Source organism: Sipha flava, unplaced genomic scaffold (assembly GCF_003268045.1).
Source record: "Sipha flava isolate LNK unplaced genomic scaffold, YSA_version1 73_pilon_pilon, whole genome shotgun sequence".
NCBI classification, from domain to species: domain Eukaryota; kingdom Metazoa; phylum Arthropoda; class Insecta; order Hemiptera; family Aphididae; genus Sipha; species Sipha flava.
Genome location: NW_020273613.1, coordinates 57870 through 72830, shown reverse-complemented (window position 1 = coordinate 72830; position 14961 = coordinate 57870). Strand labels below are relative to the sequence as shown.

The following is a 14961-nucleotide window of genomic DNA, read 5'->3' as shown; positions in this document are numbered from 1 at the left end:
TATGTCCTTAATAATTAAGTCTGGTCCGATTCGGTCCGGTCCGGTCCGGTCCAGTCCTGCCTAATACCTTTATAAATTGATCCGGTCTAGTCTTAAATTAAAAATTTAAATTAAGTCTAGTCTCCGGTCTTCTACTGAGAAATCTTTTTTTTCATCGGTCCATTTTGGTCTTTTTTAAAAAATTAAAAATATATCGGTTTAGTCTGGTCCAGTTGCATTGCCATACATATTGGTTCGGTCCAGTCTCGGTCTTAAATATTCTCCATCGGTCCGGTCCGGTCCAAGAAATTACGGACCGTGCAGAGCTCTAGTGAGCACAGGGACTCGGGTGAGTAACCAAGACGGCTAGTTACCGACGAACAAAAAAAAACACTACGCCGGGTGGCTAACGAGCCAAAAACAAAAACGTTCGCAGACGCGGCACGGCGCGGAACGGCGATTAGTTCGAATGAACAAAAATAAAGGCAAACGTATATAAAAAAAATGGCGGACTAACGGCAACCGGACACCGGATCGCGAACCTGTTCCGTAGACGGTGGAAGAACGACGAAAAGCACGCCGGCGGCGGGGCACCGGCGACGGGCAACTTGGCCGCGGCGATAGCGGGGGTCCAGATTGGACGCTCCGACGCGACAACGTTGCAGCACATTACCAACTGCGACATGACCGCGCGCAATTTGAATTAGACTTGTATCCAACAATAGTGATAACGAAAATATTAAATAATCTATAAATATATAATATAAAATACTTACTACACCAGACAGTGCGTTATAACCACTTTTGTATGATCTTTTCAACCAAGCACAGTCCGCAATCACAGTTATAAGTGGTACTCAATTTTTATTTACATTACCTTCTTTTTAGCAATTTCAGCTTCCTCATTTCCCGCTAGTATCATTACTTCTATAACCGTATCATTGGTGTGATTTGATATATCTAAGTGAAGTTTTTGGTAAGTCATGTTTGACATACATGGCATATTTAAAAAAGCTGCCATGGTATCTAATTGAGCAAACCCTTGTCCTGAGTTTATGGTTGTCATTACAATAGCGGTGTTAATAGATAACGAAATGTCAGTTGTCTTACGCTCTTTAGATATAATATCAATTTTATTGCATAGATCACATTTGAATATAAATTCCGAAAAAAAACCATTTTTTCTTTCATTTATTAAATTTAAATTTTGAAATGTACAACTAAAAGGATCGTATTTAATATTTTTTAAAGAATTGAAGAAGTGTTTAATGTCCACAAATCTTCGACCTTCACAATTGTACCTGACAAAAACAAAACAAAAACAAAATTTTTATAAATGTAAAAAAAATATGAAATCTTTACCTAATTTACTAGTGAATATCTTATGTTATAAAATAAATTTCTAACTACAAAACAATTTTTTTTATTGGATTTTTTTTATCCTAATTTTTTAATATCTAATTAAAATAATTTGTCTAACATACAATATTGCACGGGGTACACCTAGACCTAGTATTATGAAAAAAATAAATTTTTATCTTCGGTATAAAGATTATTTACTTACTGTACTTGTTTATTTTCGTTTGTATTTGTCACAAGCAATTTATACTTCGAATCAAGTATATTGTGATTAGTATTTGATGTCGACGGAGATAATATATTACAACCCATTTCTACATCATCGGTATTTATTCTAAATAACGAAAAAAAAATTGTATCAGTAGCCCAAAACGTATAAATGTACAAAAAAAAATAAAATATATTACGAACAATTCAATAGTAATTTGTTCTACATACTCGTTATTTTGATCTTCAATTGGAATAGTCAAACTATCGGTGTTAATCTACGAAATAATTTAAACGAAAATAAAAAATGAAATTGGTAATGAAACAAACATTTAAGTAAATATATTCACTTACTGTTTTTTATATGCGATGAGTTTGCCAATTTAAAAGTGATAAAACATTTCCTCTATTTTTTTTTACTTTGGATAGTTTTTGTTTTTTATATCCTATTTTCCCAAATTATTATAAATGAAACAAATTACGTTTTATAAAAACAAAATATAAGTGACTAAAAAGTACGTAAAAATCTTACTATTTTACACTAGCGAAAAAATACATATACAAAGTCCAAGCGTAGTGATAATGTGAGGCCAAGCTCAACTGAACAATATTTCATGTATTCATGTTATATTATTATAGATACCTATTATATTTCATTCATATCAAATTATCAATATACGCAAGATATTTCATTATACATTTTATAATTGTACCGTAGTAATACCTAGAATAGTATAATTACGATTTATAATCTATCTATCGAAAACCGTTGCATGCGATATAGGTGAAGGACCGGTAGTGGCGGAGGAACTCTTCCGCACGCGGCACGCACGTACATGTCACTGACACACTGTCGCGCGCATGAACGATCCAAAACGCGTGTTTTTTTTTTACTAAAACTATATATTTTTGGTCCATCCTACCGATCGATCCAATAATGCGATAACATTTTTGAAAACTAATCTGAATTCGTTATAATGTCTACTTGAGATCGGTCAGATCACATTTTATGATTTCTGATTTATATTCCGAATAATCAGCGTTTAAAGATAAGGAAATTTCAATATATTCAAACAAAATTTTTAGTAATTAGGAGGGTGAAATTGGGTAAAATAGACTGACCGATCTCAAGTAGACATAATAAAAAATTCAAATCAGTTTTAAAAAGTATTATCGCCTTAGTACATCGAGCAGTATGATGGAATAAAAATAAGATGTTTTGGCTAAAATAACTGTACGCCATCGATCCCCTTAATATAAACGTCGTCGTTTAATCCAAGACTCAATAAACTCGCAGCACAAATAAACCACAATGAATAGTTATGCGAAATAAGATGTGCAACAAAGTGATACAACATATAAAACGTGTATATAGTATTTACCTATTATTTCTTGTTTCCTTTTGACTGATTCCATCAAGATTTAATAAGTTAAAATTTAAATTATTTAAAATATTAACTACAACTTTTTGTTAAAATTATAAATTTAGAATAGTAATCAATTACTTCGTCTAAACGTATAAACAGAAATGGTATATGCTTAGTCATTATTATTATAAATATCTACATAGGATGTTAGTGTGTGTGCTACATACCATTTGATAAATATCATTGACATTAATTAAATTCTACATCTGTTACCTGTCTGCCTATATTATGTATAAATATATACATACTATGTGCGTAAGTAATAGTATAAGCTCATATATTATACTATACATAAATATTGAATAATTTAAAGTGGTTCGTTTCAGTGCAATAAATGCAAAATAGTAATTTTGAAAACCAAAATTCATAAACTAATTTTAATATTAAGCTGAAACACATCGTATCAACTGTTTACATGGATACATAGCCGACTTACCTCTTGTTGTGATTGTTTGAATCTATATTCTAAAATTATTCAAATTGCAATTCTATGTTGAAGCTCGTTGGAAATCCAATATGTTGAAACTAACCGTTCTTGAGTACTTTGCCGACATGGACTTAGTTCATGTACACTGTGAACAGCAAATATGTCCAGACCTTGACCTTCCTGAAGCGTTAACTAAACACTTGTCCAGCACTAAAGTACTGCAAAACAGACCAAATCGTCTATTCTACGTAGTGCCACCATTCGGCATAGTAATGCCTATTAACGATATAATTTCGTTTAAAGTGTTGTTTGAATGGTTAAAAAAGAACGTACATCAAATATATGCCGTCATTATGAACAGTACGACGCCCGATTTAAAAAAAGTCAGTTTATCACATAAAATTATAAATAATTCAAAATTCTATTTTAAACAATCTAAAAATTATGAAGAAACACACTTTAATTATTATAATAAATAAACTATCATAATACGAGTAGAATGAAAACATTATTTTCCTAGATGGATTTAATCTATAAATCATTTTCTTTTTTTTTTGGTATTCATTTAAAAGTTAGATTTATGATTTTTCATAAATGTTGATAAAAATTAAAACTAAATTACTTATTTAAAATTAATTAGAATTTAAATTGGAGTAGAACAAAGTAGAACAATAAAATCCCATTTTGAATAAAAATAAAAATATTTTATGTAAATATTATTTGATAAATTATCGTGATATTTTTTTAAATGAATATCTATACTTGAATACTTTAACTATAAGAAATGTATAAATGTATATATATATATATATATAAATAAATATAAAATTTCACTCGGCATACTCTAAAATTCTAAAAAAAAAAAAAAATTATTACTTTAAAAGCTATTTTATAAACATATTCTTGGAAATATACTCGTAAGGATAGAAGATATTAGGATAATGATAAATATTTGGATTACACCCTAAGCATGTATAACTTTCGCACCATAACAACACAAAAGTAAAACCACTCTACGTCGTTCGTGCCAAGCATACTTTTTATTTATCTTAGTTATACTTCATAGAATAAAGATCACATAACTTACAATAATACTAATTTGCTAATTTATACTTATAAAACCCCGGTTTTTAACTATAAAAAAAGAATATCGTTGATATCATTATAGGTTAAAATAAAATCAGAACATAAATTACAATTATTTATTCACAAAAATGAATTTTGACTCAATATGAATACGTATATCAATATACCAGTTTTAAATATAGCTTCAATCGTAAACATAAATAAAACTATCGATTTTCTCTAAAATGTCAAAACAACGCTATGATACTATTTTTCAGAACTTTTAGAGTAAAAACAACTTGGTTTAATGTTTTGTAAAAAAAAATGTATATACCATATATATATAAATAGGTGGTGAAGTTGTACGTGAATAAAATGCCTACAATCGATGTGGACCAAGCTAAACATTTCAAGCGAACAGTTGCCAAACCATTTAGTCACCGACCCGTAAAACCGGAACCAGATTTACTGAAAAACCGATCATATAGTCACCAGTAAGATAGAGAAAATCGTTAATACAATCGATATTTAATAAGCACGAGAATAGTAACATACTGAAAAACGTTTAAATAAACTTAGATAGGTTTACAGTATAAATGGTATACAATACGTGTGGTTTTTATAAAAAAAATATTCTACGTTTCTTTTCACGGAAATATCGCAAGGGTAATTATAATTTTTTTTTTTTGATATTATAGGAGAGATTTTTTGCAAATCAAGTGTGCACTACTAAATGTTAAAACGCTTAGCTTTTTACAAGTCTATTTGTAATTGTATTTCTCGATTATTGTCCCAAAATTCAATCATATTAATAAAAATAATATTGAAACTAATTATATTTGTGGACGATATCAAAACGATTGTATTTGATAAGTATTGTTGGCCTGGTCAAGGCAGCTAGGCAGCAATCGCTGCCTGGGCCCTCGTCTTTTTATATAAATATATATATACAGTGTTCGACTTGGCAAAATTAAAGAAGGGGGACTCTATTTACTTTAAAAAAAAGAACGTCCCCAAAACTGGCTGAGCGTTATAATAGTAAGGGGACGCTAAAATTTCTAAAAATTACTTGGAGTACTCCGTCCCCCTGCGTCCCTCCCCCCTCAAGTCGAGCACTATATATATATATTCATATGCAGTTGTGAATTGTGGCGCGAGCTAAGTAATATTATACTAGTAAATAAGTAAAAGTGGAATTATTGAGTAAATTGTATAAAGTATAATATTAATTATCCATATTAATAATAATGATAAAAAATAAAACATGGGAAGTCCTGATGTTCACGATCAACCGACCGATATAAGATTTATTTTTAGATTACCCATAAATATGTTGGATATTGATTTTATCGTTTTATCACATATGCAGTTTGTGGTAATATAATATTTGTCATAGACGATAAACCATAGTCAATAGTAGTCAGTGACTAATAATTATTAATTAAAGCAATACCTAGCATTTTGTCTAGTGTTTTACAAATTTAATTTGTATTAAATATTTTTAAAATTAAGTGTAGATACTATAAAGTATTAAATGAAGCCGAAATTAAAAAATGGTGCAGAAAAACGTCGATTAAAATTTATTTAATTTAATTATAATAAAAAAAAAATTTGTAGTATGGCAGCTGGGGCCCTTCCAAATAAAATCCTACCTGGGCCCTTTAGAACCAGGCCAACACTGTTGATAAGAAATAAAATATTAATTGTCATAAAACTCAATGAATAAATTATAAAAACCACTCTCTATGATGAAGAGGCAAATTAAAAATATATGACGTGAAAAGTAGAGTAATTAAAAAATGTTAGTAAATACAATATAGTTATCTATATTTTATCTCCACAGCGATCTCTTTTTAAATATGTTTCAGTCTTTGATTTATAAAAATAAATTCGTTTCACTTAAAATCGAAAATATCAAATAAATATAGTTTTTTTTATTATTCTTAATTATAAATCTCATTCTCCGTAAGTCAAATTCGAGTATTCATTTTGTCATTGGTTTTATTACTCACAAACAATGCATATTATTAATTGTTAAATATGGTAGTGGGTAAAATACATTCATGAAAGATATATGTATTTATTGAAATTTTATTGAAGATAAATTTATCTTTTTAAATGCATTTTACCAATTGCCAATTTTTCATATTGTACAATAGGTGATGTAATATATGTATAATGTATAAAACCAATGTATTGTTGTCACTAACAATCACTGTTTTTTTCTATATAGTAAACACTATTAATACCGTAATATTTTAATAATTACACGTTATTGAAATCAAATAAGCTTGTTTGGTTTTGCAGTTCAAATCGATCTCAAGCTGACAAATCTGGTTCTGTTTTATCAAATTTTAGCAGTGGTTCAAACAAGCGCCAAGACGTCAAGAACAATCAATTACAGCAATAATCGACATTAATTAAACAATTGTAAAATCAAGTGTTATATATCTTTATAATAATATATCATCAACATATAGGAGTATTATAATGAAATTATGTGTACCATACTATATTAATAATTTACCTATATGTAATACGTAAATACGTATATTAAGTTGGAGTGAGCATATATGTATTGTGCAACGAAGAAAAAAAACAAGTTACGATATACCTAAATATTTATAGAATGATCAAGAAACCAAAGGGGCCCACAAGTAAATTCTCTAGAGGACAAACTAAATATTCATATAGATAAATGTTATTTACCATATTACCCTAAATGTAAGGTATTGTACTCTTAGCCCCTCCTCGTCGATGTTCATTAGAATACTTATGTATTGATCAGTATTTTATGTTACCGAAACAATTAGAATCGTATAAAAATGCATTAGTAAGTTCTGCTTAAAATTATAAGGTCCCGATCTACTAATTATTAGTAGATGTGATTAGTAGATGTGTATTAGTATATGTATTAGTAACTAATACATATACTAATACATATATAAATGTAAACATCATACAATTAATAATAGTATACGGATATGCAAATAAGATCAAAATAACGTTAGAAAAGTTTTTAATAATCTGATATAGAAAATTAACTATAAATATTGTAAGTATGTATACAATCGTATTTGTCACGATTATCAAAATATGAGATTATTAGAATAAACAATATTTTAATTCCTTTTTTTCCTTATATTGATTCAAATACTTTCTTGAACACGAAGAACTATTTGATATTTATTAGTTATAATATTAATATAAATCATTCAAAAAAAAAAATTTTTGACTGTTGTAAATGAGATTTTTTTGATCATCCATATATTATACCAAGAGTTCTCAACTTTTTGAAATAAATGCTCCCTTTCATACTATTTTATGCTGCCATGCCCTCCCCGCCTCACCATAAAAAGATTTAATTTTTTTTAATACATATATATCTTCTTTTCTTGTATTCAACTCTATAGTTGATTTCACAATCGGATACGTGCTCTCCACTATTCTTTGTTTACAGCTAATATTTTTAGTCCCATGTAGCTTTACCGGAGTATCCAAGTGTTCGGTGTTGGTGAGTTGCGGCCCAAACCCTAAATAACGTACGAGTTGCGACTCAGGGTTATGAGAGGTACGTACGAGTTGCGGCCCAAGTTTATAAGAGGTACGTACGAGGTTGCAGCCCATACAATAATGTATATAAACATCACAATATAAATTTATTAATACTATGTATTTTCTAGTATTGTCGTATATTATTAATATTTGTAATTTCAAGAATATAATTAAAAAAAAATATTTGTAAATGAATAATAAAGTATACTAATTTTTGTAAAGGTCACACCATTACCGACATCTAGGTAATTATTATAATAATAATAATAATAACTGACACCAGTCTCAACGACGCCCACCGACTAAGGCAGTGATGTTCAACCTTTTTCCTTTAGCGGGTCACTTTGGTAAACAATTATCTTCAAGCGGGCCACTAAGTATAAAAGTACAAAAATAATCTTATATATTGGACTTGTTTTCTTATCTTTTATTATCTATTCAAAAGATTATGAATTAAGGTACACATTAGTTTGATTAGTACGTTATTTTAAGTACACGGATGATATCGATATTTAATTGTAAAGTTTACATATGAAAATGTCAGACAGAAAAAAACGCAAATATATTGATGATTGCCGAATTTTCAATGGTCTATAAATTACTTTTTCATTGAAATTAATGGAAAGCCGTTTGTCTTGTGTGTCGTGTAAATGTTTCAGTTTTTAAAGAATTTAATATCAAACGACATTATGAATCAAAAAATGTTCTTACATTTTTAAAAAAAATTTTTTATTTTAGAAAATTCGTAACGGGCCACATAGAATACCTTTGGGGGCCACAGCCGCGGGTTGGGCACCACTGGACTAAGGCGATCGCCGTACAAAGGTCAACACGGACCAACGCTGCACACAACGTTATCCGAATCACCGAAAGATGACGCAATCGGACCAAGCCATCACAACAGCCACCGAACACCAAGTTTACGGACGTCTCAAAAACGTATCCGTCAATCGTTAAGTCCCTTAGACTTAACGTTCAAATCAAATAACATCACACACCAACCATTGTACACGAAATCATAAGGTAAACCAGATAAATAAGTAAAAGCGTGCTCAATGAACAGCGGTGCTGCATCGGTACGGATAACACGAACATACAGAAAGAGCGCCGCTGTACATCGTTCATCATCATCTTCGAACTACTACGGATGCAACTCATTGGTCACTTCTTTCACCCGTGAAAACACTATGAACTAACATCCGCTTCTGGCACCATATTTTGGAGTTTAGTAGATGTTAGTGTATAACGTGGAATAACGAGTGCAGTATACCACGCCGACCGTCGACCACATTCGTCTACCGACCACAATTCGTCCGCCGACCATCCACCGTACGTACTCTTATTTGCCGTCTACGCCGATCACTATTTAGCCGTCCGCGCCGAACGACAGCAATACATTAACAACATACCGCAATCAGTCATATACCAGTCGTGTATCACGGGACAATCGCACACACCATCTCGTGAATATTAGAACTGACCAGTATGTTGGTATATATTTCTAGATCTAATTATCTGATATAAAATTATAAATATATGTATTTTTTTTTTTTTTTTATGTGCAATACATTTTTTCTTGTAAACTATTTGTTTATTTGATGTATAATAAAACTAGCTAAGGAATTTCAACAAAAAAGCATACAGCGTTGAGTTCTTTACATTGGCGCCCAACGTGGGGCTCGAATCTACACGACACAGAGATTAAGAAATCGTTATCTACCGACTGAGAAAACTACATTTAAAAAAAAAAAAAAAAAAATGGGTCCAAAAAAGAAGACAAGTTACGAAGAAGATATAATGGAGCAAATAGAAGAAATCGTAAAGAAAAAAACTAAACAGATTTGACGAAAAGTATAAAAAAGAAGTTTAAAATCTGAGGGAGGAACAGGAAGAAAAATTAAGAGCAACAGAGAAAAAACATAAGAAAGACATACAGGAATTAGAAAATAAATGGGAAGATAAATATCAAACGAAAATTGAAGAAATGGAGAATAGGTATATGAACACGTTCCGAAGTATGGACGATACCAATCAACAAAATATGGAGCATAGGAAAAATGATAGTTACCGTGGACCGACCACGGAAATAACGAAACCATTATTTTTTGGAAACCGATGAGACACACATCCATTAGACTTCCTGAACAGACTGGACGAATACTTCATATTAAAACAGATATTTAATGCAGAAGAAAAATTAATTATTGCGGGAGACTGTTTGAAAGCCACAGCGAATAATTGGTTTTCGACAATCAGATTTCAGATAGATAACTATCAAAGGTTTAGGTATATTAGGAATACTGGTCGCATGAGATACAGATGCAGACATGGAGTCAATGCCTAAGCACCAAACAAATTCCCGCTGACAATAGCTATACGAGTAGAGAGCATTTTTCGTATTGGGTGACGAAACTTCGCCATTTGGAAGTTCCAAAATTATCAGAGACAGAAGTTGTAAAGAGTATCGCTGATCATATCGCTGATAACTATCCTGGATATCTTAAAGCAATATTGGTATCGCAACCCAATTGCACAATTTTAAATGCCATGAAAATATTGGCCACGGAGGAACATAGGCGACCAACACAAAGAGAAAACGGACAGACAGAGAGCCGGCCGTATAGAGAAAATAATTATCGAACCCATCGCGAAGAAGAACAACGACCACAGCGTGAGAGTCACGGAAACAACCGGCAGCCACGAGAGAACAATTGGGGAAACAGACCGACAAATGGGGCTGGTCCAACCAATCTCATCGGGATGCAGAAAGACAAACACGTCGTGAGAATAACTGGCGAGGAAATCAGCAAATCAATCAAGTGACTATCGGTAAGACAGAAAATACGGAAGTCGAGGAAGCGAAAGATGAAACCGCAGAAAGTGTTAATCATGCAGTAAATAATATACCTACAAATAGTCAGTCAGTAAGCCCATACATATCGTGCAAGATAGATGGCGAGGAAGTGCAATTACTAGTGGACACTGGAGCAACTGTGAGTGTACTAACCAAAGAAATTGTTGACTTAATTATCAAACGAAATCCTAAAGTACCAATATTATCAGTAAGTGGAGTCCGTATCAGTAATGCAGTGGGTAAACCGATATGCAAGGTATCAAAACAAATATTATGTGAGTGACAGGTAGGAGAGGAGACAATATATGCGGGATTTATACAAATCGAAAACCTAAATGAAAAAGGCATTTTAGAAGCCGACATTCTGAACCAATATGATGCTCGCATAAATTTTAATGACAAAACCATACAGTGGAAGATGAACAAGGACATTCGCCCTTTGCGAATACGGTACCGAGACCATCACATTTTCATTTTGTCATTTGAAAATATCCGATTATCGTAGTTAATGCAAGTCATATGGCAGATAATACAATGAAACAATCTGTATTATCTGTATTATATTATATAAAGATATAACTTGCCATACGTATCGAACAATTCGTTTATCGTTATTCGTTTATCACTAAATGTATAGCCATCACCGCATCGTACATGTAGTTACTGGCCAATAGGTACATAGGGTTATGATAATTATTCGGGCCGCAACTCACCTATAGCTAAAATATTGTTGGGCCGCACCTAACCTACGGCTAAAATATTATCGGGCCGGAATTCACCGGTCTCTAACACCGGAAACGACACGCCAGGCCGCAACTCACCCACACCCACCGAGTTCGATCTCGAGTAATAAGGACTAATCGCAGGTAGTGTACTAGTTGGGTTCCGGATTTAGGACCGGCGTGAGGGTAAGGTGACTCAGGCGGTCGCCTAGAGCGCCATTTTTAGGGGAGCGCCAACATTTTTTTTTTACAATTTTGCACATAATGTCACCAATATTTTTTTTTTTTAATGTAAAATACCTATAACTTTGTATTCAAATATTGATAATAATTATGAATATTTTGTTTAGCTGTATATTAAAATAATATAAGTATATTTTAAGTATATTTATTATGGTTTAGCATAGAATATTTTATCCTATATTTTGCTATAATTCCCAAATATTTTTTATCGTTCAATCGGGATCGCGTCGAGTCGTCGTGACTCGTGACTAAAAAATTAGACGATAACAAATAATACACAAGTTGAGCATAATATATAATTTTTCTGTATTTCTGTTCACGAACAATATTTTTTTTTCTAAGTATAATGATATTACGGGTTGTATGAAAAAAAGCGTGAGTTGGCAATTTGGCCTCGGGTGTCATTTAGCCTGACGCCGGCCCTGCCCGGATTTTTATAGGTACTGCACTAGTTAGGTCCCGAATTATTTTATGTACTACACTAGTTGGGTCCCACATTTTTATAGGTACTACACTAGTTGGGTCCTGAATATTTTTTGGTAAGTTCTTCATTATACTAATATTTTCCTTCTCATTTTAGCAAATTTAGAACTTTCTATGATTTATTTAAACGACAGGTATGGTTAAAAAGTATTTTTTATAGTTTTTTTTTTTGTTTTTTTAGTTTCTTTTCCATTAAAATATAAATTATTACAATCGTGTTAATAAAAATATAAAAAATGTTAAAAATCAAGTAAAAAAATACATATTATATAATATAATTATTGCCATGTAGGTAAATTTAAAAATTTTGAAATCATTTTATAATATAAATAAAAATAAATGGAAAAGAAACTAAAAAACTATAAAAAACATTTTTAACCTTACCCGTGGTCTATATAGATCATAGATAGTCCTAAGTCTGTTAAAATGGGAAGGGAAATGTTAGTATAATGTAGTACTTACCAAAAAATATTCAGGAACTAGTGTATACCTAAAATAATTCAGGACCCAACTAGTGTAGTACCTAAAATAATTCAGGACCTAATTAGTGTAGTGCCTAAAATAATTCGGGACCCAAGTAATTTTAAATTCGGGACCCAATTCGGAAGCAGCCAGCTTTACAGACTAGCATCGGAGATTATTTGCTTAACAAATCAAGTTCTCGAACATCATTGGTCTTTCTTACCTTCAATTTTTCCTTCTATTATTCTAGAAACTAGTATATGTTTGTGCCTCAATATGTGACCAGTCATGTTTCATCTTCTTTGATGGTTTTAATTTCATTCTCTACGTTAATTTATTGCACTAATTATGCTTTTTATGGCTCTATACAACTCACTCGCAGAAATTCATTCTTCTTCAATACCATATTTAAAAAATTTCGAGGATTCGTTGTGCCTTATTTAGTATTCAGGTTTTGAGAAAATATTATTATTATTTAAAATTATTTAAAAAATATATTATATAATATTCATTTTCTTAAATATTAAATTTTAAATTTATTATTATAAAGTAAATACAAATTAATGAGAAGATTGGCACTGCTTAGTTCCGCTTAATAATGTCTCGATTAAATATAAGTAACCAAATGTAATCTTTTCATAATTCGTTATTTTTTAAAAATGTTCATGCCTCCCTAGGGTGCGCCACACAGGTTGAGAACCACTAAATTATACAAACATTTGGTATTTTTAAGTTTTAAAAGAACCAAATATATTTAATGGTTACCTATTATAAATTAACAGCTAGTCAGGGTTTTAAAAGTTTTAATTTTATAAGACGATTAAAAAAACTTAATAAATCGAATAATTTTCCTCTAAATTTTATTTTAATTTTCTTCATGAATAATAATTTATTTAAACTGAATATAAATAATAAATAATAATTAACAGATTCACTGATGTGGTTTTTAAATTAAATCGTTTTCGAAAGATTGCAACGTACATTTTTACGCTTAAATTTTTCCGCCTCATGATTTTACTCTAAATCACCGAGCTTATATACTATTATATGCTTATCATTGCTGATCGAAAACCCGCAGCAAATGTCGATAAAATGTTTCAAAGTCTGCACCCCACGGGATTGTTTCCCTTGAGGCCCTAATCTTTTAGTCCAAATTGATTCTAGACCACGTGTCCTCTCGTCAAACAAGATCCGTCTAAAATGTTATCGTGTCGTTTACTTCATCGAACTATTTGTCTAATTCTCTACTTTAGCGATTTCCAAAGTATGTTCCGTGGGAAAATCTCAAGGGTTCCGCAAAATGTATGTGGATATTTAGAATAGTAATTGTAATAGTAATTGTAATAAATAATAATCATGAACTATCTTTAAAACATTTTTTGGGGTATATTTTTTTCAATAAATAATCGAAAAATCGGAGTTTGGTTGGAGTTAAAAGCATTGGGATTTCAAAAAACACAAATTATTTCCTAAGAGTTTCATGGTCGTAAAAGTTTGGGATTCGTCGCTCTACTCGGCGGTTGAGTGCGTTTTACGAGTGAGAATCTCACTTCCACAAATATGGAGGATGAGTCATGATGGACGCCAAGAAGATTAAGTAGCTTCGCATGATCACTGTCCATTGCAGGTACTCGATATTACGAAATCTCAGCAGGTTTGATCCGGTTTAGGATTTTAAGTCACACAATAGCACTATCCAAAGTATCAATGAATACTTGATGGATTTCCGAGAAATAAAGTGGTACCTTTCCTTGACAACTGTGCGTGTCCTAACTAAATATTTTTTTATTTAATATTAAATTTTAAAGGTTATTCATTTTTAATATGTGATATCCTTGTAATACTTGCAGTTATTTTTTAACATTTATGTTATTCTTTGACTTATCAGATAATAATTTTATGAATCATATTTTTTTTTTTATCAAATAACATTAATTTTCTCTGTTAAATAAAATGCTAAGTAATTGTTCTAATATTTTATAGACTATATTTTTAACTTTTATGTTTTGAAGTAGAATGTTTTTTTAAATTAAATGCAATATTTAATGGAACATTGAACCACAAGTTGATTATTTATAAGTAATTAAAGGGAAAACGAGATAAATAGGTATAACAATATTTAATTAATATCTGTGTATTTTTACTTTATTCATATACACTTAAATGTTTAGAAATATT

The 14961-nt window shown here is 30.9% G+C and overlaps 1 protein-coding gene across 1 annotated transcript; it reads left to right on the top strand.

Moving 5' to 3' along the window:
- Positions 1-3488: 3488 nt before the first annotated feature.
- On the top strand, positions 3489-6874 carry LOC112692431. The gene is made up of 3 exons (XM_025567113.1): positions 3489-3782; positions 4816-4958; positions 6772-6874. The coding sequence occupies exons 1-3, from the start codon at positions 3489-3491 to the stop codon at positions 6872-6874; spliced, it is 540 nt and encodes a 179-aa protein (XP_025422898.1).
- The last annotated feature ends 8087 nt before the right edge of the window (positions 6875-14961 follow it).

Coding starts and splice junctions, on each gene's coding strand:
- LOC112692431 (XM_025567113.1), top strand. CDS start 3,489: ATGTTGAAACTAACCGTTCTTGAGTACTTTGCCGACATGGACTTAGTT. Junction 3,783..4,815: donor CGACGCCCGATTTAAAAAAA/GTCAGTTTATCA, acceptor ATATATAAATAG/GTGGTGAAGTTGTACGTGAA. Junction 4,959..6,771: donor AACCGATCATATAGTCACCA/GTAAGATAGAGA, acceptor TTGGTTTTGCAG/TTCAAATCGATCTCAAGCTG.